The sequence below is a fragment of the Musa acuminata genome, chromosome BXJ2-10, assembly GCF_036884655.1.
Source record: "Musa acuminata AAA Group cultivar baxijiao chromosome BXJ2-10, Cavendish_Baxijiao_AAA, whole genome shotgun sequence".
In the NCBI taxonomy this organism is placed as follows: Eukaryota; Viridiplantae; Streptophyta; class Magnoliopsida; order Zingiberales; family Musaceae; genus Musa; species Musa acuminata.
In genome coordinates, this window is record NC_088347.1 from 23,901,570 (window position 1) to 23,927,879 (window position 26,310).

At 39.9% G+C, this 26,310-nt stretch overlaps 2 protein-coding genes across 2 annotated transcripts; both read right to left on the reverse strand.

Moving 5' to 3' along the window:
- Positions 1-2,754: 2,754 nt before the first annotated feature.
- On the reverse strand, positions 2,755-20,381 carry LOC135625689 (agglutinin-like). Its single transcript, XM_065130778.1, has 5 exons — positions 20,142-20,381; positions 6,071-6,259; positions 5,713-5,934; positions 3,214-3,402; positions 2,755-3,006 (listed from the first exon to the last, which is right to left on the reverse strand). The coding sequence occupies exons 1-5, from the start codon at positions 20,379-20,381 to the stop codon at positions 2,755-2,757; spliced, it is 1,092 nt and encodes a 363-aa protein (XP_064986850.1).
- Positions 20,382-21,519: 1,138 nt separating this feature from the next.
- On the reverse strand, positions 21,520-25,080 carry LOC135625690 (agglutinin-like). Its single transcript, XM_065130779.1, has 4 exons — positions 24,841-25,080; positions 24,483-24,704; positions 21,979-22,167; positions 21,520-21,771 (listed from the first exon to the last, which is right to left on the reverse strand). The coding sequence occupies exons 1-4, from the start codon at positions 25,078-25,080 to the stop codon at positions 21,520-21,522; spliced, it is 903 nt and encodes a 300-aa protein (XP_064986851.1).
- Between the last annotated feature and the right edge of the window lie 1,230 nt (positions 25,081-26,310).

The following is a 26,310-nucleotide window of genomic DNA, read 5'->3' on the forward strand; positions in this document are numbered from 1 at the left end:
ATCAATACAATGAACACATTTTGAGAAATCTGTGATTTTTGTTTTCTATTCTTCTGCTATGTATGTGATGTCACATATAGATTTTCCTACAAACGATGCTCCTTAAATCATAACATGATCTTTCTCTCCACGCTCACCATAAGGCTACACCGTGATCAAGAAGGGGTTGGCCCTTCTTGTTGTCCACATGCCCCAAACAGAGGTTGTCGACTAAGGGGGAGAGGAGAGGGAGGAAGAAGTAAACTTATTTATGACAGATAGAGGCACACATGAAATAACATCTTTTACCTTATATCCTCAATCAATCTATTATTTGAGAATTAATCACGGTTTTGGGTAACTGATCTGATTGCATGATTTGAGCATTTGATCGAAGGAAATCTCTTCCTCAAAACTTGTATAAATACTCATTACCTCATTGAATAAATTTCACCCCTTTCACAACATATTACTTGATTCTACTTGTATCAGAGTTCTTGTTGTCTCTAGCAAGACTTTTCCTTTCCTGCTGTCTAGCGACAACAATCCATCTTCTCTGTTGATCTGCCGTTGTCGGTTTCCTTCTATGCTCGGCGATCCATCTCATAAGCCAGATCTCTCGTAATATGTCAATTTCACTCTTCTGCTTGGTAATTTTTCCTAGACCACGACATCTTGCTCGGTGACCTGTTGTCTTCATTGTCATTGCTGTGACTTCAGTCGCCGAAGGCTGCACTCCCCTTGATTAATCCAATGTCTCCCCTTCCTCTCTTCCTTTCTACCTGTCGCCAATGCCCCTGTACTCTGCCTTATTCCAATCATCTTCCTCCCTTCCTCGTTGCACCGACAGCCTCCTTCTCTTTCCTACGTTGATGTCTTTCCTTCTCCTCCCTGTGCCGATAGTTTTATCTATAGCATCCATTAACCCTCGCGGCTAGTGTCGTCTCCCCCTTCAATTCGATGTGATCGCCCGCCAACTTCTAGATAGCCTCCTCCACCCTCTTCCCCACCAGTTTGTCTAAACCCCAACTTCTTCCTCTATATATAAAAGCCCGTCTTCCCCATCACATCTCTCCATCTCTTCTTTATCGAGCTCTGCTTTGGATGAACCGATTGTCGTTGTTGCAGATAGCCACCCCAACTATCAGCAACTTCTCTAAGTTGCTACTTCTCTGCGGGTTTGTTCATCGCCTCCTCAGATCTACTGCTACTCCATATCGCAACTCCTCACTACTGTTGCTCCTCCTTCAGTGGCTACAATCCTCTAGTCATGAGTAGACCTCCATTGAGTTCTACAATAACATCGAGAAGAAGCAAGTTGCATGGTAGGAGGTCGAGCGCTCCAAATTCCTTATTGCTCATGCAATTGGGAGAGACACATCACCATCGCCCACCTCTCCTATGACGTCAAGTTCTCTAATGCTGTCGAGAAGAAGCAGGTTGACCAGTAGGAGGTCGAGCTCTCCAAATCCCCTATCGCCTCAATCCATCCTTAGAGCAAATTTGAGTGTTTCTCTCATTGCCATATGCTTGGCTTGTCTCGTCAGCGGTGACGAATCCTCAACCATATGCTCTTGTACCCTCGACCTCTTCGCTCGATATTCACCAGATTGGTTCATATTCTAAGCACATCTTTATCATCTATATTTGACGCTCTAATTATTATTTTCTCAGGAAATAATAGTTCTTCTCAACATAGAAGACTTGTATTCATCAATTGTGCGACTCTAATCTCCTTCAAACTATTCAAGGGTGGCAATTGTACATCTTAGAGAGCACGATTCTCCTATCATCTTTTTGGATATGATATATTAGGTTACATCGATGACTTTCTCAGTTGTTCACCAGAAAAAATCTAAATGCCTAGAGAAACTAGCCCAATAATAAATTATGATCATAAGTTATGGTTACGATAGGATCGTCTTATTCTATAAGCAATTCAAGCCTCAATCACTAGCTTCATAGCACCACTAATATCTTTGTACAATACTATAGTAGAAGCATTATCAAAGTTACAAATCACCCTCTTCAATCGCTCTTGCACGCGCATGCTAACTCTCGTATCGATTGTGAGAAAAACAACACAAGAGAGAAGTATTATTATTGCTTATATACAAAATATAAAAATTATTATAGATGACTTAGCTTTTATAAGTCATCCTCTAAATGATGAAGTTACTATTTATATTCTCAATGGCCTAAGAGACGAATATAAGAAACTGACATCAATAATTCATGTATGAGACTCACCTATGTCATTTAAAGAACTGTATAACAAATTGATTGATCATTAATAATATTTAAAAAGAGGAAAGAGGATGACATGACCAACTATCATAGCTCAATTCAATCAAAAATCTAAAAAAAAAAACAATCAAAGCAATAATGACATTAACAAAGAATCGAACAAGATGTCTTCTGGATACATGATAATACGTAGAGCCATCATCTTCTATTACACTATCAATTCTTCAATCATGGTGATAACTTTAACCCAAATAGCTAAGTAAATAACTTGTACTAAAACTATTAGCGGCTTTGGCACCTTAACAATCACAATATCGTCAAATAAGAGCCGTGGATTCCATCACGAAAGGCACACCAAGTAATGATAAGATATCAAAGTGGATTCGAGAACATTTCATTATTTATTGAAAGCAACACCGAACAACAAGGATAACAACGATGATGACAATCATGGCAAGAACCATAATAGTAATCGTTGCTTATTTATTACATCATTCCATAGATAGGAACACGAGCCAGTGCATACACTTAGTTAGGCAATGAGCAGTGAATCCCAATAGCGTCAATGGCTGTACCAGCTCGCCCAAAGAAGCCCAGAATCCTACTCCCCTCCTCTAAAGTAAGGGCGAAAGAAGAGCCAGTCTTGTTACCGACACTTATGGATGCACCCTTGTTAGTATCAAGAGTAAGCAACATCACAATTGCATGTCGCTGATAATTGGATAATGCATGAAAGTATCCGGAGATAGAAGTGAAGTACTCGTCCTCCTCAAGGATGATCTGCAAAAAAGGATCAAGGATTTAACGAGAAACAAACAATGGGAAAAAGAAAACTAATATTGCAATGTATTTTCAAGAGAAATTGGTTTGACTACCAAACGTGTTGCTAGAAAACATTCATCTGGTCGAACCAGTTTATATGGTTGGACAAAGACACGAAGTTGATAAGTGTGTATTTATATACACATAGATGTATAGATGATATACCTCCTTGGAAGCGCCGGTGGTGGTTCCACGTTTGTAGGTGTGGGAATTACCGTTAAGAATGTAGGTAATCTCCAACCCCACAATGTTATCTCCGTAATAGATTCGAAGTTTGGTAATGTGGTCGGCTTGTCCCATATCCCACACATTCCCTCCGTTGCCACCCCATGGCCCCACCTTCACCATTCTCCCCTGCGTGCATCAGAATAAACACCACATGTCATCCATCCATCTATGTTGTAGTATACGAGCAAGAGTAGTTGAAGAAGTCAGAAAAGGGATGGAATTTTGAAGACTAACAACGCCACTCACCATATTAGCAGCAACTGAGAATAATGAATGGACGCGCACACTCCCTTGGCGGCAGAAGATGCTATTGCAGGACTTGGTGCTGGGAAGGGCATCGGATGAGGGTATTTATAGCCCACCATTCTAGTTTGGATAAGTATGAGCTGATGTATACATCAAGGAAGAATTGCACCCCCCACCACCACCGTCCTAAAATCTCACGGAAACGTGAAACATGCATATTCCGTGCTCTTCCTTTTTTTTATTGCTTGCATGCAGTGTAATTAATTGTTTGCTAGGAACGAGATGCGAGGACTTCCGACGGAGTCGGTGAGTAAATATGATAATCTTGAACACGGTGGCCGGATGGTTGAGCCCAACAGCACCACTATCTCCTTCCATTGCCTCAGACGACGAGCTCCATCTGCATCTTGTCCTTGTGGATAACCTCCAATTATAAGGAAACATGGGTTTGGTGGTCGGCCGCCTCGTCTCCTTCCTTCAGATGAGAAAGGACGGGCTCCATTGTCCACGGCCTGCCTGCTTAGTGCTTAGAGCCTCTAACTTCTTCGTCTCGTCTCGTACTTGTCATGACAGACGCATGCCCATTATTGTCACCAAGGTGAGGTGTGGTTAGGAAAATTATCTATCAAGAATAATCAAATAAATTTGATTATTTCTTATTGACACCTCTAATATTGTTTTGAACATACAAATGCTAATCGATAAAGAATTGTTTTTAAATATAATTTTCAGTTACCTAAGGAATATGAATCATATTATTAAATGGCGAGGAGCCTGATCTCCTGACTTGATAATATGTTGGTTCACTCTAATGTGAACTTTATCATTTATTTCTATCATCATCACTAAAGTTTAAGATTTTTTCGAAGAAAAATAATTATAGACTCTAAAATAAAAATCAATCCTAGCAGAAGCAAGTATTGAAATAAAGAATTAGATATCATATCCAGGTAAAGAGAGTTACGCGCTCATGCATATAAAATCTAGTATATTTTGAAGATGTTAGATGACGAATCGAGTAAATATTTTGACTCTTTATAGCAAATATACCAAATCAAATCTCATCCTCGCCACTTACATTTGCAAAGAAAAAGAAAAAACATTGTGACAATGGCTGTATGAATGAGAAAGTATTGTTACAAGAGTTATGGGTTTTGTATTTGAATACAAGTTACATTAGCTTGTAGTGGCCCTAGAGAACTCAAAATGAGATCCTTTATGCTCACACGATTCGTTCCCCAACTTTTCTTTTCCATAAAATCATGACATGCATTTTGGCTAAGGACAGGGTTCGTAAACTTGAGAGATCTATTCAACATATAAGTTATATATAAATTGAATGGACAAAATCTTGTCAAGGATGGTTCAAACTAAATTGTGATGGTTCGTTTAATGGAATAGATGGCGGTTTAGGATATGTTTTGCATGATTTGCTCACCATATTATCTTTATTGGTGGTAGGTAAATATAATAAAAAGGCATTACGTCATATGAAGCGTAGTGGTGATCCAGGAGGGTAGGGTTTGAAAGCGGCTTCACGAAATGATGATATTTGGCGTATCGTCATAAAATCGAATTTTGAATTCATCGTACAAATTCAATGCAACTTCATCGTACCATGGATACTTCACAGTCCGGTCACTGACATTAAATATTTGTTACATAATTTCGAGGACTACAAGTTTATACATGTAATCAGGTGGCTATTCGGTTGGCCAATCACTCTGGAGTAATAAAATCTTCCTCATTTTAAAAGAAGGGAGTGACCCATGGAATATTTTGTGCTCGTTGATTGGATATCCGAGAATAAATAAGTATTAGACATTCTGAAAAATTATTATTATTTTTTATTTGGACAAAAAAAAGACTTACATTACCCAAATCAAATCATCAGGCATATCACAAGAACGGCTTCCACGATGATATATTGTTCATATTTACGCGAAATGACATAGGAATGCAACCACCGATTGGATTCAACTATCATCATGTCGTCAATTAGCGTACAATAACCTGTGGACCCGTAACATATTTCTTGTTTTATTCAAAGAAACACAACGACGACGACGACGACAATTTCTGCCACTTATTTATCGCCCCAACCAAGCAGATACATTGCAGCAGCCTAAGACACAGACACCATGGCGTGACGTGTGTTTAATTTGGTATAGTGCAGTAAACTCCGATTGCCTCGATGGCATCGATGGTAGAACCTTCACGTCCGAAGAAGCCTAGAATCTTACCCTCATCCTCTAGATTTAGGGAGAAATGACTGCCAATCGAATTGCCGGCGCTCACAGAATTGCCCTTGTTGGTCTCAAGGGTAAGTTGTGTTATGAAAACGTCTGTCGTCCACATCGTCTTGAAATGTCCAGAGATGAAAGTGAAGTATTCGTCCTCCTCTAGAGTAATCTATACAAGCAATCAAAGATGTAGTTAGACATAAACCACCAAAAAATAGTTAGGGAATTCGCTAGTATCCTAGGAATAATTAATTGTAACCTTTGATCAATAAATACTAAATGCATGTTTTCAGCTTTGACAGTACCTCTTTGTACTGGGGTGCATCACCTCCGACGTGGATGGTCTTCTTCTTGCCGTCGACGGTGAAGGTGAAGTCAAACGCGAATACGGCATCGTTGTAATGAATTTTGACGTTGCTAATGTGATCCGCCTGTCTCATATTCCAGGTTTTGCCGCCGTTGCCACCCCATGGTCCTTGCTGGAGCACGCCCGCCTGCAACCGCACCGGCCGCCAGCAACGAAACCACCACCAAATTAGTACCATATATAGCAACAAAAGATATATATACAGGCAGGCATGCAAGCATGGCCTGCCCCAAATTAACACACAAGAAAATCTATGAAGATTGCAAGAAATGGAATCAAGCATCGCACCATTATCCGACTTGTATGAACTACTTCTGCGGAAGATATTAGTATGTAATGCAGGTATGAATGCGCTTGAAGAAGAAGAGCAACGAGTGGGGGTACTTATAGCCCTGCAGCCCTGAGTTTGGATAAGTATGAGGAGGCAGTGGCCCTTTTGCTTCGATGCCTGCCAACAGATCTCGCGCGTAGGTAAGCAAACAAACGTGAGTTTGGTGCGCGAGAACTGATGGATACACACGTTAATGCGTCATCCCTCCCGCAGTACATCAAGACGTATAATCCAAAATGAGATCCTTCCTTCTCCCATGCATGAAACGTGAAACATGTTGTGTAGCAAAGATTACGTCTTCTCCTATATGAAACGTGAAACATGCGGAAACAAGTTACGAGGACTGCGAAGAGAGCCGGTGCATCGTACAGACAACCTTATCTCTTTCCATTGCCTGAGAGGGCGACCTCGAACCTCCACATGCTGCGCATCTCGAGCCTCAAACCTCGACTTCTCCTTGCCGTTTTGCATATGGACATGGCACTTCCGAAAACAATTGAGACTCCGCGTCCCACAGATCGAGATGAGCAGATTATGTCATGCGAGGTAGGATTCGGTAACATGGTTGGATATACTAATTTTACATTAGATGAGATATGCATGCATATCCGACCAACTTACTTTCTCACAGTACAGTTTGGATGGGAATTCAACTGCGAAACTTAATCTTCCAAGCTGACCATGTGGCGTCCTTACAAAGCGGCGATTAAATATAGACCGAGCAATTTTCTATTTTTTCTGAGACTCGTGATATAATAATTTAATGGTTGATATTGAAGGTGTATCCTATCAAAACATAGATGAACCACTAAAGATATGTATAATTTATTAAAAAATAGATATTAATGTGTTATGTAACCAATAGCGAGCTGGGAAAAGCTTGTGAACGCTACATGGGAGGAGCACAAATTCTTCATCTCATTAACGACTCTTTTCCAACATATTCATTTGAAACATCACATTATCATCATCCTATTCCTATCCCGAAGAATTATCATATATGATGGGGAAGAAGTAAACTTATATCTGATAGAAGATATGAGAGAGGTACACGTGGAATAACATCCTTGCTTCCTTATATCCTCAATCGATCTTCCTCAATCACCTCAATGAATAAAATTCATCCCTTTCACAATATATTACTCTATTCTACGTGGTATCAAAGTACCTGTTGTCTCGAGCAAAACATTGACCTTCCTCATCGTCCGACGACTGTAATCCCTCTTCTCTACTGTTTTGCCACTACCAATTTTTTCTTCTGCTCGGCGATCCATCTCCTAAGCCTGATCTCTCACAATCTGTCGATTTCACTATTCTGTTTGACAATTCTTCTCAGACCGCAAAACTTGCTCGGTGACTTATTATATTTACTGTCATTGCTGCGACTTCAGTCGCCGAAGGCCACGCTCCCCTTGAACGATCCAACGTCTCCCCTCTATCACTTCCATTCGACCCGTCGCCAGCGACCCTATACTCTTCCTCAGATCTATTGCTGCTCCTCATCATAACTCCTCACTACCGCTGTGTTGGAGATGGAGGAGCAAGGAGAAACAGAATACTACGATACGAGTAAAAAGAATCCTTTCGACTCAAGAAAACTGATGTAGTATTAAAAACAGGAGAATTGATAAGACACTTACATTTCTCTGCTTGCTATCTCAATCTCTCAATCTATATCTCAATGCCTTGTTACATGAACTACGGTCCTATTTATAGGACCTAATGACAACCACCCTAACTACTAGATCACGAGGTGGTTAATGAAACCACCATATAACTACTAGATCATGATTCAAGTGGTTATTGAAATCATCATGTAACCACTAGATCATGATAATAATCTAGATAGATAACTAGAATCAAATCTCAACACTCCCCCTTGATTCATAGATGCATGGAAGTGATTTGGTGAGGATATCCGCAACTTGTTCATCCGTTCCACAATACTTCATTGTGATGGCTCCACTTGCTTGAAGTACTCTTTAAAGCTCCTGCACAATCACTATCAGTGAAACCAAATAATTTGCATTTAAATTTTGTTTTGAACATCCATTTTAACCCAATCACTTTCTTTCTCCCAAGTTTCATTCTTCTCAGTTGACTTGATTTCCTCCTTCATTGCTTTTCTCCATTCCTCTTTTTTAACTGCTTCCTCAAAAGTTGTCGGACCTGAAATAAACAAAGCAAATATTGAGTTATAAATTTCTGTCAGTGATCTGAAATTTCTTGGAGGGGTTTCATCTGAGGAATCTGAATTTGAACTGCTATTGGGTGGCTGACGATGAATTTGTTGGAGCAGGATCTGTCACTTGATTCTACGAAGTGTCTAGTTCTGCTGGAATCTGCATTTGTGTTTCACCTTTATTGGTCTCCCAATTCCAACTTGCCCTTTCATCAAACATAATATTTCTGTTAATAATAACTTTGCCACTAACAGGGTTATATAATCGATATGCTTTAGATTGTAAAGAATAACCAATTAAAATGTATTTCTCTGATTTTTCATCAAGCTTGTGATGATTTTGTGAATTCACCAAAGCATAAGCAATACAACCAAGAATAACACTTGGTTTCATACCATACCAAGCCTCAAAAGGAGTTCGATTCATAACAGCCTTTGTTGGTGAAATATTCAACAAATAAACTGCTGTTGCAACTGCTTCTACCCAAAACTGATTTGGAAGATGTTTTCCTTTAAGCAAACTTCTTGCCATTTCAACGACAGTCCGATTCTTTCGCTCAGCTACACCATTTTGCTCCGGTGTATATGGTGCTGTCAATTCTCTGTGGATACCATTTTCTTCACAAAAAGAACTAAACTCATTAGATAAAAATTCACCACCTCTATCTGTCTGAAGTGTCTTTATATATCTACCACTTTGTCTTTCTACAAGTGCCTTATGTTAGGATCGAGAGCACTAAGAGGGGGGGGTGAATTAGTGCAGCAGAAATCTTACAGCAATTTAAAACCGAAAGGTGCGTTCGTTCGATAAAATCTATTATGATGCAAAAGCCAATTCACAGTTTGTATTTAATCGCAGTTTGCGACTAAGCGCAGATTGCGTCCAAGTTCAGTTTACGTCTAAACTCAGTTTTACGTCTAAACACAGTTTTACGTCTAAACGCAGTTTTACGTCTAAACGCAGTTTTGCGTCTGAACGCAGTTTTACGTCTGAACTCAGTTTTACGTCTAAACGTAGTTTTACGTCTAAACACAGTTTTACGTCTAAACGCAGTTTTGCGTCTGAACGCAGTATTACGTCTAAACGCAGTTTTACGTCTAAACGCAGTTTTTCGTCTAAACGCAGTTTTACGTCTGAACGCAGTTTTACGTCTAAACACAGTTTTGCGTCTGAACGCAGTTTTACGTCTGAACGCAGTTTTACGTCTGAACGCAGTTTTACGTCTAAACGCAGTTTTGCGTCTAAACGTAGTTTTACGTCTAAATGCAGATACTGAACTTTGAAAAGCTTTTTATGAATGCGCAGAAAGCAGTTTGCAGTTATAAATGGAATCAATACGTTAACGTAAACTGCAATGTAAAGATCGTACGAAAACATCGATTTACGTCTTAGTGCAGATTCGGAAAGATCTGAACTTAGAGAATCGTTCGTAAAAGCGCAGAGGGCAATAGCTATGTAGGAGGTTTGCAGTAATGGTAAAGTGCTCAAAATAAACGCAAACCAGAGATTTAGAGTGGTTCGGTCAGCCTTGACCTACTCCACTTTTGGCTTCCTCCACTGATAAGGTTGCCGACGTCAACTGGAGGCCTTCCTTCAATAGGCGAAGGCCAACTGCCCTTTTATAGTTTCTCTCCTTTTGACAGGCTCAGGAGACAACCCTTACAGATCTTTTCTCTCCTCTCTTTACAACTCAAGACTTGAAGAACAGAAGAGAAGAGAACTTTTGGACTTTACACAAGTTTGAGCTCTTAGAATCACTGAAATGATCAAGAATTCGGTGTGGATCTGTATCTTTTCTGTGCTGAATGGGTGGGGTATTTATAGGCCCCAACCCAGTTCAATTTTGGAGCTCAAAACGATCAAATCCCGGAATTCCGGGATCAGGCGGTTGCACCTCTTGACTGGAGAGGTGGCACCGCCTGGTAGAGCTCGAAGACTGAGCTCAGGCGATTGCACCTCTCTGCCAGAGCTCGAAGATTGAGCTCGGTGGTTGCACCGCCTGGCAGAGCTCGAAGTCTGAGCTCGGTGGTTGCACCACCTGGCAAAGCTCGAAACTGAGCTCAGGCTGATGCACCTCTTTGCCAGAGCTCGAAGACTGAGCTCGGTGGTTGCACCGCCTGGCAGAGCTCGGTGGTTGCACCGCTTGGCAGAGCTCGAAGTCTGAGCTCGGTGGTTGTTCCGCCTGGCAGAGCTCGAAACTTGAGCTCTGGCGGTGCTACCTCTTGACAGAGGAGGTTGCACCGCCCAATCTCGCTTGGAGACTGAGCCCTGGGCGGTTGCACCTCTTGGCTGGGGCGGTTACACCGCCCAGTCTCGCTGGGAGACTTAGCCTGGGCGGTGCTACCTCCAACCCTGGCGGTGGCACCTCTTTCACTATTCCAGCTCACTTGGTTTGGCTCCAAACTTGGTCCAAACCAGTCCGAACTTGGGCCTAATTGGCCCCTACTTGGGTTATAGGATTAACACCTAATCCTAACCCTAATTAACGTGCTAACTATGAATTTAAAGACATTTTCTAAGCTATTACAAAGTCCGCAAGTCAAGACTTCTTCTGGCGAGCTTCCGGCAAACTTCCGGCGGTCTTCCGATGAACTCTCGGAAACCATTCTGCGGACTCCCGGCAAGCTCCTAGACTTCACGATTTGATCTTAGCAAGTTCCAACGAGCTTCGTCGGCAAGCTCCGATCTTTCTCGGCGAGCTCCGTGAACTTCCAACGAACCTTCCGGTGAGCTTCCGAAAAACCCTTCGGCAAGCTCCCAACTCATTCTCGGCTATTTCCGGTAGCATTCCCGACGAACCTTCGGACTTCCGTCGAACTCTCGAACTCGCAACAAATCCTTCGCGCTTGACTCCGACACTTTGTTTCGCTTTATGTCTTCATTGTTATCATAGTTAATCCTGCACAACAAAACAAAACTTCGATCGAGACAATTAATCCTAAGCAATTAACCAAGTTGTCCGACATGTCATTGGTCCCTCGACGCTTCGTCCGATTCTTCGACGCATCGTCCTCTTCTGCAGCCTATTGCCCAATCGGCCAGTCGACTCCGCAACTCCGATATCCTTGGCACAATACCCGCTCTTCTTGGCCCGATGCCCGAGTCCACGGCCCGAAGCCTTCTGTCGATACGTTGACCGATCCACCGGCCCGACGTCCAATCTTCTGACATGTTCCTTCGGCACAACATGATTTTCCTGCTTTAATTGTCTCATCCTGCGTCACTCAAAACGCAGATTAAATCATAAATATATATCAAGTAGTTTCATCATCAAAATACGAGATTCAACAATGTCCCCCTTTTTGATGATGACAACCACTTGATGACGGAGTTAAACTTAACTCCCGGAGTTTAAACAAACTCCCCCTATCAATATGCCATATTGATAGAACCTTGAATTCAAACTGAATTCAAGTCTTTGCAATATTCATCATGAATGCTTGCAACACGTCAACATGAACATATGCATAAACTTATGCATCACATGTCATGTCATCAACATACTTCTCCCCCTTTGTCATCAACAAAAAGGAGAAGTATCACAATTAATCGTTTGTGTGTGATATTGGTTCAACTCATTGCATGAAAATCATAATATCAAGTTTTATTATCATGCAATCTTGGAGCTAGAAGATTTAGCAAGTGTTACATCATGCTTAGAACATTCATGCTATTAAGTTTTAGATATGCAAGTTTTATAGCATATAAGATAGCACTTTTTGGTAATGTTCAAGATAGCAAGTTCTACATCATGCAAGCTAGCAAATTAGAGATGTTCAAGAAGGCAACTCTTGCTTCTTGAAAATTTTGTTCACTTTGCTAGATGCGCAAGTTAGCATTTTTGCCTCTTGAGATAGGCAAGATAGCACATTTGCTTCTTTTAAGATAGCAACTTTTTGCTTCTCTTTAGACCAACAAGCTAGCAATTTTTACGATATACAAGTTTCACAATATATAAGCTAGCAAAAATTTCGAAAGCAAATGCAAGATAGCTTTCTTGTGTAAGCTCATGATTCTTGCTTCCTATTGCAATGTGTAAATTGCAAGTTTTGCTTCTTGAGATATTCAAGATAGTGATGTTCAAGAAGACAATTTTTCTTCTTGAAATAAGCAAGTTAGCAATCTTTGCTACTTAAGATAGGCAAGCTAGCAATCAAGTTTTTGCATCTTCTTGACTTGTACAAGCTAGCTATCTCCCCCTTTGTCATTGTAAAAAAGAAAGAGAGAATACAGTTTTGTAGTTCTCTTTTCCTTTTAGAACGATTTCAAAATCATGACAAATGATGAATAATCAAGTTATGAATGTCAAGACAATTTTTCATCATGAATATTTTATCATTGCATGCATCATTATCATAAGTTGACGTATTACATGCATGATATCATATCACCATTCATAATTACATTAATGTTTCATATCATGATGGTATCAATTTTGTCAAATTATATCCTACCATGCATGATCAAAACTTCTCCCCATTTTATCATTGAAAACAAGAAGAAAGTAGGGGGAAGAGCATAAAAGTGTTAAATATTTCAATCATTTCAAGGCATTTACATCATAGATCAAGTCATGATTCGTGATTCATCATAAAGCAAGTTAGTTTTCAATCATCACATAAGGCATTCAAGGAATTTTTGAAACATAGTAGAATGATTAATTTAAGCATACAATGTTTCAATCCAATTGCAAGATCAAGATTATGATTTAGATAAAACTTATTCAAATTAAATCATTAACTTGAAGTTCATAATCAAGTCATTAAAATTAATTTCGAGATTCATAAAATATCATGAAATCATTAATCTCGATCAAATGGGAAAAGCATTTTTTAAGAGATTCTTTTTCATCTAAGCATGCCTTAGTCTTTATATGCCAAATTAAGATAAGCATAAGGCAAAGAAATCTTGTATTATGAGATATATGGTATCAAGGCTCATGATTCATTTGAAAAGATATAGTACAAAGAGCAACTTGAAACATTCTTATCAAAGATCACATTTTAAAATATTCCAAGTTTCAAGATATCAATATGACACTTCATTGAAATGCATTTCATTTGAAGAAACCCTTTTTGATAAATGTAGGGAGCATAATGAACGATCTTGATTTATAAAGAGCTTCATGTTATAATTATCAAGATCATTATTATGATTATTCTCTTTAGCAAAGAATCACAAAAGCACTTTATTTTTGCATAAGAAATCTCATTGTATTATGATTTATAAATTCTTTTTCTGCACATGAATCATAGGAGATATGAATGTGAAACAAATCTTTGCAAGCAAAAACACTATCATTCATATTTCAAGATGGAATTTATAAGCAGGAATCATTTCATCAAATCTATTTTAGAAAAATATTTTTTATAAGTGTATGAGAAAATCTGATTGTTAGGATATCAATTGTTAAGTGAATCCGAAAATGAAATTAACATTTTCATATATTCAGACATGATTTTTGCTATAGATCTTGAAATTAAATCAAGAAGATCAAACAAGCTCATGATCATGGATAACTTAAAATCTCATGCATAAAATTGTTAATAACCATTTAATATTACATCTTTATGCATTACTTTAAATCAAACGTGATTTCATTCAACAATGTTAATCAAACATGATACACATTATTACTTCTTAACCATGATCAAAATCATTTTATTTGTTTATCATGCAATATTATCATTTTTTAAATTATCAGCATGATCATAATTTTTGTATTTTTATTTTTAAACATGTAATTTTCAAGAAAATTAATTCTAAACTAAAAAAGAAAATATATCATGAAAGCATCAAGTAATTTCAAAATAAATTAGGGGGATTTCGATTACCTCATCATTGTAGGCTGTTAAGGCGTAGTTTGCCGCCTTGCTTTTGTTGACTTTCTCTTCTTCGGAGGAGCTCGATTCATCCCAATTTTTGTTCTTCTTCTTGCGTTTAAAGCAAGTAGTTCGATTCTTTTTGCTTTTTAATTTTCGTTTCATTTGTAGTTTAAGTTCACCATCACTTGAGCTTATGCTCGAGTGGTCTTCAAATGTTCTATGTCCCAAATCCTTCCTGTTCTTTGGAAGGTTATTGTGTTCAACATGTTCATCATGTGCATTGTGCACCATTTCATATGTCATCAATGAACCAATTAGTTCTTCAAGTGGTAAGTTGTTTAGATTTTTAACTTCTTGTATTGCAGTTACTTTTGAATCCCACTTTTTAGAAAGAGAACGCAAAATTTTGTTTACGAGTTCAAAATCCGAAAAACATTTTCCAAGAGCTCTTAAACTATTGACGACATCCGTGAAACGGGTGTACATGTCGCCTATAGTCTCGCTTGGTTGCATTTGAAAAAGCTCGAAATCATGCAATAAAAAGTTAACTTTCGAGTCTTTGACTCTACTAGTTCCCTCGTGCGTGATTTCAAGTGTTCGCCAAATGTCAAAAGCCGTTTCGCACGTGGAAATCCGATTGAACTCATTTTTGTCCAAAGCGCAAAATAAGGCATTCATAGCCTTTGCGTTTAAAGAAAAATACTTCTTTTCCAAATCCGACCATTCGTTCATCGGTTTAGAGGGAAGTTGAAAACCGTTTTCAACGATATTCCATAAATCCAGATTTGGAGAAATCAAGAAAACTCTCATTCGAGTTTTCCAATAAGTGTAGTCCAATCCGTTAAAGAACGGTGGACGAAAGACCGACAAGCCCTCTTGAAGAGCCATTTCTCTCGGGTGTAAATCCGAAATGAGAAATAACCCGCTCTGATACCAATTGTTAGGATCGAGAGCACTAAGAGGGGGGGGTGAATTAGTGCAGCAGAAATCTTACAGCAATTTAAAACCGAAAGGTGCGTTCGTTCGATAAAATCTATTATGATGCAAAAGCCGATTCACAGTTTGTATTTAATCGCAGTTTGTGACTAAGCGCAGATTGCGTCCAAGTTCAGTTTACGTCTAAACTCAGTTTTACGTCTAAACACAGTTTTACGTCTAAACGCAGTTTTACGTCTAAACGCAGTTTTACGTCTAAACACAGTTTTGCGTCTGAACGCAGTTTTACGTCTAAACTCAGTTTTACGTCTAAACGCAGTTTTACGTCTAAACGCAGTTTTACGTCTAAACGCAGTTTTGCGTCTGAATGCAGTATTACGTCTAAACGCAGTTCTACGTCTAAACGCAGTTTTACGTCTAAACGCAGTTTTGCGTCTGAACGCAGTTTTACGTCTAAACGCAGTTTTACGTCTAAACGCAGTTTTGCGTCTAAACGTAGTTTTACGTCTAAACGCAGATACTGAACTTTGAAAAGCGTTTTATGAATGCGCAGAAAGCAGTTTGCAGTTATAAATGGAATCAATACGTTAACGTAAACTACAATGTAAAGATCGTACGAAAACACCGATTTACGTCTTAATGCAGATTCTGAAAGATCTGAACTTAGAGAATCGTTCGTAAAAGCGCAGAGGGCAGTAGCTATGTAGGAGGTTTGCAGTAATGGTAAAGTGCTCAAAATAAACGCAAACCAGAGATTTAGAGTGGTTCGGTCAGCCTTGACCTACTCCACTTTTGGCTTCCTCCACTGATGAGGTTGCCGACGTCAACTAGAGGCCTTCCTTCAATAGGCGAAGGCCAACTGCCCTTTTACAGTTTCTCTCCTTTTGACAGGCTCAGGAGACAACCCTTACAGATCCTTTCTCTCCTCTCTTTACAACTCAAGACTTGAAGAACAGAAGAGAAGAGAACTTTTGGACTTTACACAAGTTTGAGCTCTTAGAATCACTGAAAAGATCAAGAATTCGGTGTGGATCTGTATCTTTTCTGTGCTGAATGGGTGGGGTATTTATAGGCCCCAACCCAGTTCAATTTTGGAGCTCAAAACGATCAAATCCCGGAATTCCGGGATCAGGCAGTTGCACCTCTTGACTGGAGAGGTGGCACCGCTTGGCAGAGCTCGAAGACTAAGCTCAGGCGATTGCACCTCTCTGCCAGAGCTCGAAGACTGAGCTCGGTGGTTGCACCGCTTGGCAGAGCTCGAAGACTGAGCTCGGTGGTTGCACCGCCTGGCAGAGCTCGAAGTCTGAGCTCGGTGGTTGCATCACCTGGCAGAGCTCGAAACTGAGCTCAGGCTGATGCACCTCTCTGCCAGAACTCGAAGATTGAGCTCGGTGGTTGCACCGCCTGGCAGAGCTCGAAGACTGAGCTCGGTGGTTGCACCGCCTGGCAGAGCTCGAAGTCTGAGCTCGGTGGTTGCTCCGCCTGGCAGAGCTCGAAACTTGAGCTCTGGCGGTGCTACCTCTTGACAGAGGAGGTTGCACCGCCCAGTCTCGCTTGGAGACTGAGCCCTGGGCGGTTGCACCTCTTGGCTGGGGCGGTTGCACCGCCCAGTCTCGCTGGGAGACTTAGCCTGGGCGGTGCTACCTCCAACCCTGGCGTTGGCACCTCTTTCACTATTCCAGCTCACTTGGTTTGGCTCCAAACTTGGTCCAAACCAGTCCGAACTTGGGCCTAATTGGCCCCTACTTGGGTTATAGGATTAACACCTAATCCTAACCCTAATTAACGTGCTACCTATGAATTTAAAGACATTTTCTAAGCTATTACAAAGTCCGCAAGTCAAGACTTCTTCTGGCGAGCTTCCGGCAAACTTCCGGCGGTCTTCTGATGAACTCTCGGAAACCATTCTGCGGACTCCCGGCAAGCTCCTAGACTTCACGATTTGATCTTAGCGAGTTCCAACGAGCTTCGTCGGCAAGCTCCGATCTTTTTCGGCGAGCTCCGTGAACTTCCAACGAACCTTCCGGTGAGCTTCCGAAAAACCCTTCGGCAAGCTCCCAACTCATTCTCGGCTAGTTCCGGTAGCATTCCCGACGAACCTTCGGACTTCCGTCGAACTCTCGAACTCGCAACAAATCCTTCGCGCTTGACTCCGACACTTTATTTCGCTTTATGTCTTCATTGTTATCATAGTTAATCCTGCACAACAAAACAAAACTTCGATCGAGACAATTAATCCTAAGCAATTAACCAAGTTGTCCGACATGTCATTGGTCCCTCGACGCTTCGTCCGATTCTTTGGCGCATCGTCCTCTTCTGCAGCCTATTGCCCAATCGGCCAGTCGACTCCGCAACTCCGATATCCTTGGCACAATACCCGCTCTTCTTGGCCCGATGCCCGAGTCCACGGCCCGAAGCCTTCTGTCGATACGTTGACCGATCCACCGGCCCGACGTCCAATCTTCTGACATGTTCCTTCGGCACAACATGATTTTCCTGCTTTGATTGTCTCATCCTGATCGAAGCATCCTGCGTCACTCAAAACGCAGATTAAATCATAAACATATATCAAGTAGTTTCATCATCAAAATACGAGATTCAACACCTTGAATTTTCGAAAATTATCAAATGTTTCAGATTTCAATTTCAAAAAATATACCCAACTCATGCGACTATAATCATCCGTCAACAATAAAAAATATTGACTTCCACCAAATGATTTTGTATTCATAGGTCCACATAAGTCAGCATGAACTAATTCAAGACAATTAGATGCTCTCCATGCTTTTCCAATAGGAAATGATTTTCTACTTTGTTTGCCATAAATACAACCTTCACATACATCAAGTGTATTAATCTTAGGCAATCCAAAAACCATTCCTTTTTGACTTAACAACCTTAAACCTTTAATGTTAAGGTGTCCATATCTTAAATGCCATAAACTAGACTCATTCTTTTGAGTTGTGATAAGCACATGTCTTTCAATATTTGACACATCAAGTGGAAACATCTTGTTTTGTGTCATGCAAACATTTACTATAATCAAACCAGATTTCTTATCTCTAATAGTGCATGAACTATCATCAAATATTACTGAATACCCATCATTTACTAATTGTCCAACACTCAACAAATTATGTGATAAAGTAGGAACAAAGAAAACATTATCAAGGTATTTTACCTTCCTTTGATTTGTCTTCACCTCAATTGTTCCTTTCCCTTCCACTTGGATTTGCTTATTATCTCCAAGTCTAACATTCAACTTGTGAGTCTCATCAATATCTCTAAATATTGATTTTATGCCTGACATATGATTAGAACATCCACTATCCAAAAACCAAATATCATTTGAGATGTTATGAATTTGTGAATGAGTCATAAACAACTTACTATTTTCTTCATTTTTCTCCACATAGCTTGCTTGCTTTTCTCTTTTCCAGCAATCTGCCTTCATGTGACCAAACTTTTTACAATAGTGACATTGAATTCCACTTTTGTAATTTTGATCATAATTTGATTGCCCTTGTTCATCAAAGTGTCCTCTTCCTCTTCCATTTCCTCTACCACGAAATCCTCCTCTGCCACGTCCTCTTCCTGTTGATTTTTTGTCTTCTTTTGAGGTAGAAGACTCCCCCTTAACCAGAAATGTTTTTTCTTCACTTTTTTCAAGTGACCTGTTCAACCTTACTTCATGTGCTTCCAAGGAACCCATTAGTTCATCAAATGAATAAGTAGATAAATCTTTTGATTCCTCAATTGCGGCAACAACATGATCAAATTTCGGAGTTAAACTTCTCAAAACTTTTGCAACAATTATATGATCAGGAAGATGTTCACCATAAGATTTCATTTGACTAACAATTTCAGTCACTCGAGAAAGAAAATCTTGCACCGATTCATTGCTTTTCATGAACAAAATTTCAAACTCACGACGGAAGGTTTGAAGTTTTACTGTAATCACCCTTGATGAGCCTTGAAATTCATTTTGAAGTATCAACCAGGCTTGCTTTGAGGTTGTCGCTGTTGCAATTCTTGAGAAGATCGTCTCATGTACAGCTTGTTGAATGAAGAACAATGCCTTTGAGTCCTTCTTTCTATTCTCCCTCAGCCTGATTTCGTCATCTGGATATGCATATCCATTCTCTATTAAGTCCCAAAGGTCTTGAGACTTGAATAGAGTCTTCATCTTGATACTCCAAAATTCATAACTTTTGCCCGAGAAGATTGGGATAAGGGGTTGAGACACGGAATTGCCGTTAAAAGCCATAATGCCCAGTTCAGATTGAAACTAGGCTCTGATACTACAAATGTTGGAGATGGAGGAGCAAGGAGAAACAGAATACTACGATACGAGTAAGAAGAATCATTTCGACTCAAGAAAACTGATGTAGTATTAAAAACAGGAGAATTGATAAGACACTTACAAGATACCAAATACACACAGATTCTCTATCTTTCTCTGCTTGCTATCTCAATCTCTCAATCTATATCTCGATGCCTTGCTACATGAACTACGGTCCTATTTATAGGACCTAATGACAACCACCCTAACTACTAGATCACGAGGTGGTTAATGAAACCACCTTATAACTACTAGATTATGATTCAAGTGGTTATTGAAATCATCATGTAACCACTAGATCATGATAATAATCTAGATAGATAACTAGAATCAAATCTCAACACGCTGCTCCTCCTCCTTCGGCAGCTACAATCCTCTGGTCATTACTAGACCTCCATTGAGTTCTTCAATAACGTCGAGAAGAAGCAGGTTGCACGGTAGGAGGCTGAGCGCTCCAAATTCCTTATTGCTCGTGCCAGTAGGAGAGACACGTCGCCATCATCCAACTCTCCTAGGACGTCATGTTCGCCAACGTTGTCGAGAAGAAGCAGGTTGCACAGTAGGAGGTCGAGCGCTCCAAATCCCCCGTCGCCTCGATTCATCCTTAGGGCAGATTTGAGTGTTTCCATCATCGTCATATGCTTGGCTTGTCACATCAGCAGCGACGAATCCGCAACCATATGCTCCTGTGCCCGCGACCTCCTCGCTCGATATTCGCTAAATTAGTTCATATTCTAAGCATGTCTTTTTCATCTACATATGACGCTCCAATTATTCTTTCCTCGAGAAACAATAGTTCTCCTCAACATACAATACTTATATTCATCAATGCTGCAACTCTAATCCACTTCAAACTATTCAAAAGCGGCAATTATACATCTCGGCAAGCACAATTCTCTGATCTTCTTTTTTGATATGAACTATTAGGTTACATCGACGGCTCTCTCAAATATTCATCAGAAAAAATCTAAATACCTAGAGAACCCATCCCAATAACAGATCCTGATTAGTGGCTACGAAAAGAACGTCTTATTCTATAAGCAATTCAAGCCTCAATCACTAGCTTCAAAGTACCATTAATATCTTTGTATAATACTACGTTAGAAGCATTGTCAAAGTTACACATTCTCAATGGCATAGGAGACGAATATAAGAAACCGACATCAATAATTCATGTATGAGACTCACCGATGTCATTTAAAGAACTGTATGATAAGTCGATTGATCATTAATAATATTTGAAAAGAGAAAAGAGGATGACATGACCAACTATCATAGCTCAATTCAATCAAAAATCTAAAAGAAAAAGCAATCAAAGCAATAATGACATCAACAAAGGATCGAACAAGATGTCTTCTGGATACATGGTAATACGTAGAGCCATCATCTTCTATTACACTATCAATCCTTCAATCATGGTGATAACTTTAATCCCAATAGCTTTGTAAATAACTTGTACTAAAACTCTTAGCAGCTTTGGCACCTTAACGATCACAATCAATAGAAGGTCACCTGCTAGCTCTTTGACAAAATTGGGCATACATAGGAAGTGATTATCGTCAAATAAGAGCCGTGGATTCCATCACGAAAGGCACACCAAGTAATGATAAGATATCAAAGTGGATTCGAGAACATTTCATTATTTATTGAAAGCAACACCGAATGACAAGGATAACAACGATGATGACAATCATGGCAAGAACCATAATAGTAATCGTTGCTTATTTATTACATCATTCCATAGATAGGAACACGAGCCAGTGAATACACTTAGTTAGGCAATGAGCAGTGAATCCCAATAGCGTCAATGGCTGTACCAGCTCGCCCAAAGAAGCCCAGAATCCTACTCCCCTCCTCTAAAGTAAGGGCGAAGGAAGAGCCAGTCTTGTTACCAACACTTATGGATGCACCCTTGTTGGTATCAAGAGTAAGCAACATCACAATTGCATGTCGCTGATAATTGGATAATGCATGAAAGTATCCGGAGATAGAAGTGAAGTACTCGTCCTCCTCAAGGATGATCTGCAAAAAAGGATCAAGGATTTAACGAGAAACAAACAATGGGAAAAAGAAAACTAATATTGCAATGTATTTTCAAGAGAAATTGGTTTGACTACCAAACGTGTTGCTAGAAAACATTCATCTGGTCGAACCAGTTTATATGGTTGGACAAAGACACGAAGTTGATAAGTGTGTATTTATATACACATAGATGTATAGATGATATACCTCCTTGGAAGCGCCGGTGGTGGTTCCACGTTTGTAGGTGTGGGAATTACCGTTAAGAATGTAGGTAATCTCCAACCCCACAATGTTATCTCCGTAATAGATTCGAAGTTTGGTAATGTGGTCGGCTTGTCCCATATCCCACACATTCCCTCCGTTGCCACCCCATGGCCCCACCTTCACCATTCTCCCCTGCGTGCATCAGAATAAACACCACATGTCATCCATCCATCTATGTTGTAGTATACGAGCAAGTGTAGTTGAAGAAGTCAGAAAAGGGATGGAATTTTGAAGACTAACAACGCCACTCACCATATTAGCAGCAACCGAGAATAATGAATGGACGCGCACACTCCCTTGGCGGCAGAAGATGCTATTGCAGGACTTGGTGCTGGGAAGGGCATCGGATGAGGGTATTTATAGCCCACCATTCTAGTTTGGATAAGTATGAGCTGATGTATACATCAAGGAAGAATTGCACCCCTCACCACCACCGTCCAAAAATCTCACGGAAACGTGAAACATGCATATTCCGTGCTCTTCCTTTTTTTTATTGCTTGCATGCAGTGTAATTAATTGTTTGCTAGGAACGAGATGCGAGGACTTCCGACGGAGTCGGTGAGTAAATATGATAATCTTGAACACGGTGGCCGGATGGTTGAGCCCAACAGCACCACTATCTCCTTCCATTGCCTCAGACGACGAGCTCCATCTGCATCTTGTCCTTGTGGATAACCTCCAATTATAAGGAAACATGGATTTGGTGGTCGGCCGCCTCGTCTCCTTCCTTCAGATGAGAAAGGACGGGCTCCATTGTCCACGGCCTGCCTGCTTAGTGCTTAGAGCCTCTAACTTCTTCGTCTCGACTCGTACTTGTCATGACAGAAGCATGCCCATTATTGTCACCAAGGTGAGGTGTGGTTAGGAAAATTATCTATCAAGAATAATCAAATAAATTTGATTATTTCTTATTGACACCTCTAATATTGTTTTGAACATACAAATGCTAATCGATAAAGAATTGTTTTTAAATATAATTTTCAGTTACCTAAGGAATATGAATCCTATTATTAAATGGCGAGGAGCCTGATCTCCTGACTTGATAATATGTTGGTTCACTCTAATGTGAACTTTATCATTTATTTCTATCATCATCACTAAAGTTTAAGATTTTTTCGAAGAAAAATAATTATAGACTCTAAAATAAAAATCAATCCTAGCAGAAGCAAGTATTGAAATAAAGTATTAGATGTCATATCCAGGTAAAGAGAGTTACGCGCTCATGCGTATAAAATCTAGTATATTTTGAAGATGTTAGATGACGAACCGAGTAAATATTTTGACTCTTTATAGCAAATATACCAAATCAAATCTCATCCTCACCACTTACATTTGCAAAGAAAAAGAAAAAACATTGTGACAATGGCTGTATGGATGAGAAAGTATTGTTACAAGAGTTATGGGTTTTGTATTTGAATACAGGTTACATTAGCTTGTAGTGGCCCTAGAGAACTCAAAATGAGATCCTTTATGCTCACACCACTCGTTCCCCAACTTTTCTTTTCCATAAAATCATGACATGCATTTTGGCTAATGACAGGGTTCATAAACTTGAGAGATCTATTCAACATATAAGTTACATATAAATTGAATGGACAAAATCTTGTCGAGGATGGTTCAAACTAAATTGTGAATTGTGATGGTTCGTTTAATGAAATAGATGGCGATATGTTTTGCATGATTTGCTCGCCATATTATCTTTATTGGTGGTAGGTAAATATAATAAAAAGGCATTACGTCATATGAAGCGTCGTGGTGATCTAGGAGGGTTTGAATGCGATTTCACGAAATCATGATTTTTGGCGTATCATCATAAAATCAAATTTTGAATTCATCGGACAAATTCAATGCAACTTTATTGTACCATGGACACTTCACGGTCACTGACATTAAATATTTGTTACATAATTTCGAAGACTACGAGTTTATACATGTACATAAGAAGCAATCCAGGTGGCTATTCGGTTGGCCAATCACTCTGGAGTAATAAAATCTTCCTCATTTTAAAAGAAGGGAGTGACCCATGGAATATTTTGTGCTCGTTGATTGGATATCCGAGAATAAATAAGTATTAGACATTCTGAAAAATTATTATTATTTTTTATTTGGACAAAAAAAAGACTTACATTACCCAAATCAAATCATCAGGCATATCACAAGAACGGCTTCCACGATGATATATTGTTCATATTTACTCGAAGAAATGACATAGGAATGCAACCACCGATTGGATTCAACTATCATCATGTCGTCAATTAGCGTACAATAACCAGTGGACCCGTAACATATTTCTTGTTTTATTCAAAGAAACACAACGACGACGACGACGACAATTTCTGCCACTTATTTATCGCCCCAACCAAGCATATACATTGCAGCAGCCTAAGACACAGACACCATTGCGTGACGTGTGTTTAATTTGGTATAGTGCAGTAAACTCCGATTGCCTCGATGGCATCGATGGTAGAACCTTCACGTCCGAAGAAGCCTAGAATCTTACCCTCATCCTCTAGATTTAGGGAGAAATGACTGCCAATCGAATTGCCGGCGCTCACAGAATTGCCCTTGTTGGTCTCAAGGGTAAGTTGTGTTATGAAAACGTCTGTCGTCCACATCGTCTTGAAATATCCAGAGATGAAAGTGAAGTATTCGTCCTCCTCTAGAGTAATCTATACAAGCAATCAAAGATGTAGTTAGACATAAACCACCAAAAAATAGTTAGGGAATTCGCTAGTATCCTAGGAATAATTAATTGTAACCTTTGATCAATAAATACTAAATGCATGTTTTCAGCTTTGACAGTACCTCTTTGTACTGGGGTGCATCACCTCCGACGTGGATGGTCTTCTTCTTGCCGTCGACGGTGAAGGTGAAGTCAAACGCGAATACGGCATCGTTGTAATGAATTTTGACGTTGCTAATGTGATCCGCCTGTCTCATATTCCAGGTTTTGCCGCCGTTGCCACCCCATGGTCCTTGCTGGAGCACGCCCGCCTGCAACCGCACCGGCCGCCAGCAACGAAACCACCACCAAATTAGTACCATATATAGCAACAAAAGATATATATACAGGCAGGCATGCAAGCATGGCCTACCCCAAATTAACACACAAGAAAATCTATGAAGATTGCAAGAAATGGAATCAAGCATCGCACCATTATCCGACTTGTATGAACTACTTCTGCGGAAGATATTAGTATGTAATGCAGGTATGAATGCGCTTGAAGAAGAAGAGCAACGAGTGGGGGTACTTATAGCCCTGCAGCCCTGAGTTTGGATAAGTATGAGGAGGCAGTGGCCCATTTGCTTCGATGCCTGCCAACAGATCTCGCGCGTAGGTAAGCAAACAAACGTGAGTTTGGTGCGCGAGAACTGATGGATACACACGTTAATGCGTCATCCCTCCCGCAGTACATCAAGACATATAATCCAAAATGAGATCCTTCCTTCTCCCATGCATGAAACGTGAAACATGTTGTGTAGCAAAGATTACGTCTTCTCCTATATGAAACGTGAAACATGCGGAAACAAGTTACGAGGACTGCGAAGAGAGCCGGTGCATCGTACAGACAACCTTATCTCTTTCCATTGCCTGAGAGGGCGACCTCGAACCTCCACATGCTGCGCATCTCGAGCCTCAAACCTCGACTTCTCCTTGCCGTTTTGCATATGGACATGGCACTTCCGAAAACAATTGAGACTCCGCGTCCCACAGATCGAGATGAGCAGATTATGTCATGCGAGGTAGGATTCGGTAACATGGTTGGATATACTAATTTTACATTACATGAGATATGCATGCATATCCGACCAACTTACTTTCTCACAGTACAGTTTGGATGGGAATTCAACTTCGAAACTTAATCTTCCAAGCTGATCATGTGGCGTCCTTACAATGCGGCGATTAAATATAGACCGAGCAATTTTCTATTTTCTATTTTTTCTGAGACTTATGATATAATATTTTAATGGTTGATATTGAAGGTGTATCCTATCAAAACATAGATGAACCCCTACACATATGTATAATTTATTAAAAAATAGATATTAATGTGTTATGTAACCAATAGCGAGCCGGGAAAAGCTTGTGTACGTACACGGGAGGAGCACAAATTCTTCATCTCATTAACGACTCTTTTCCAACATATTCATTTGAAACATCACATTATCATCATCCTATTCCTATCCCGAAGAATTATCATATATGATGGGGAAGAAGTAAACTTATATCTGATAGAAGATATGAGAGAGGTACACGTGGAATAACATCCTTGC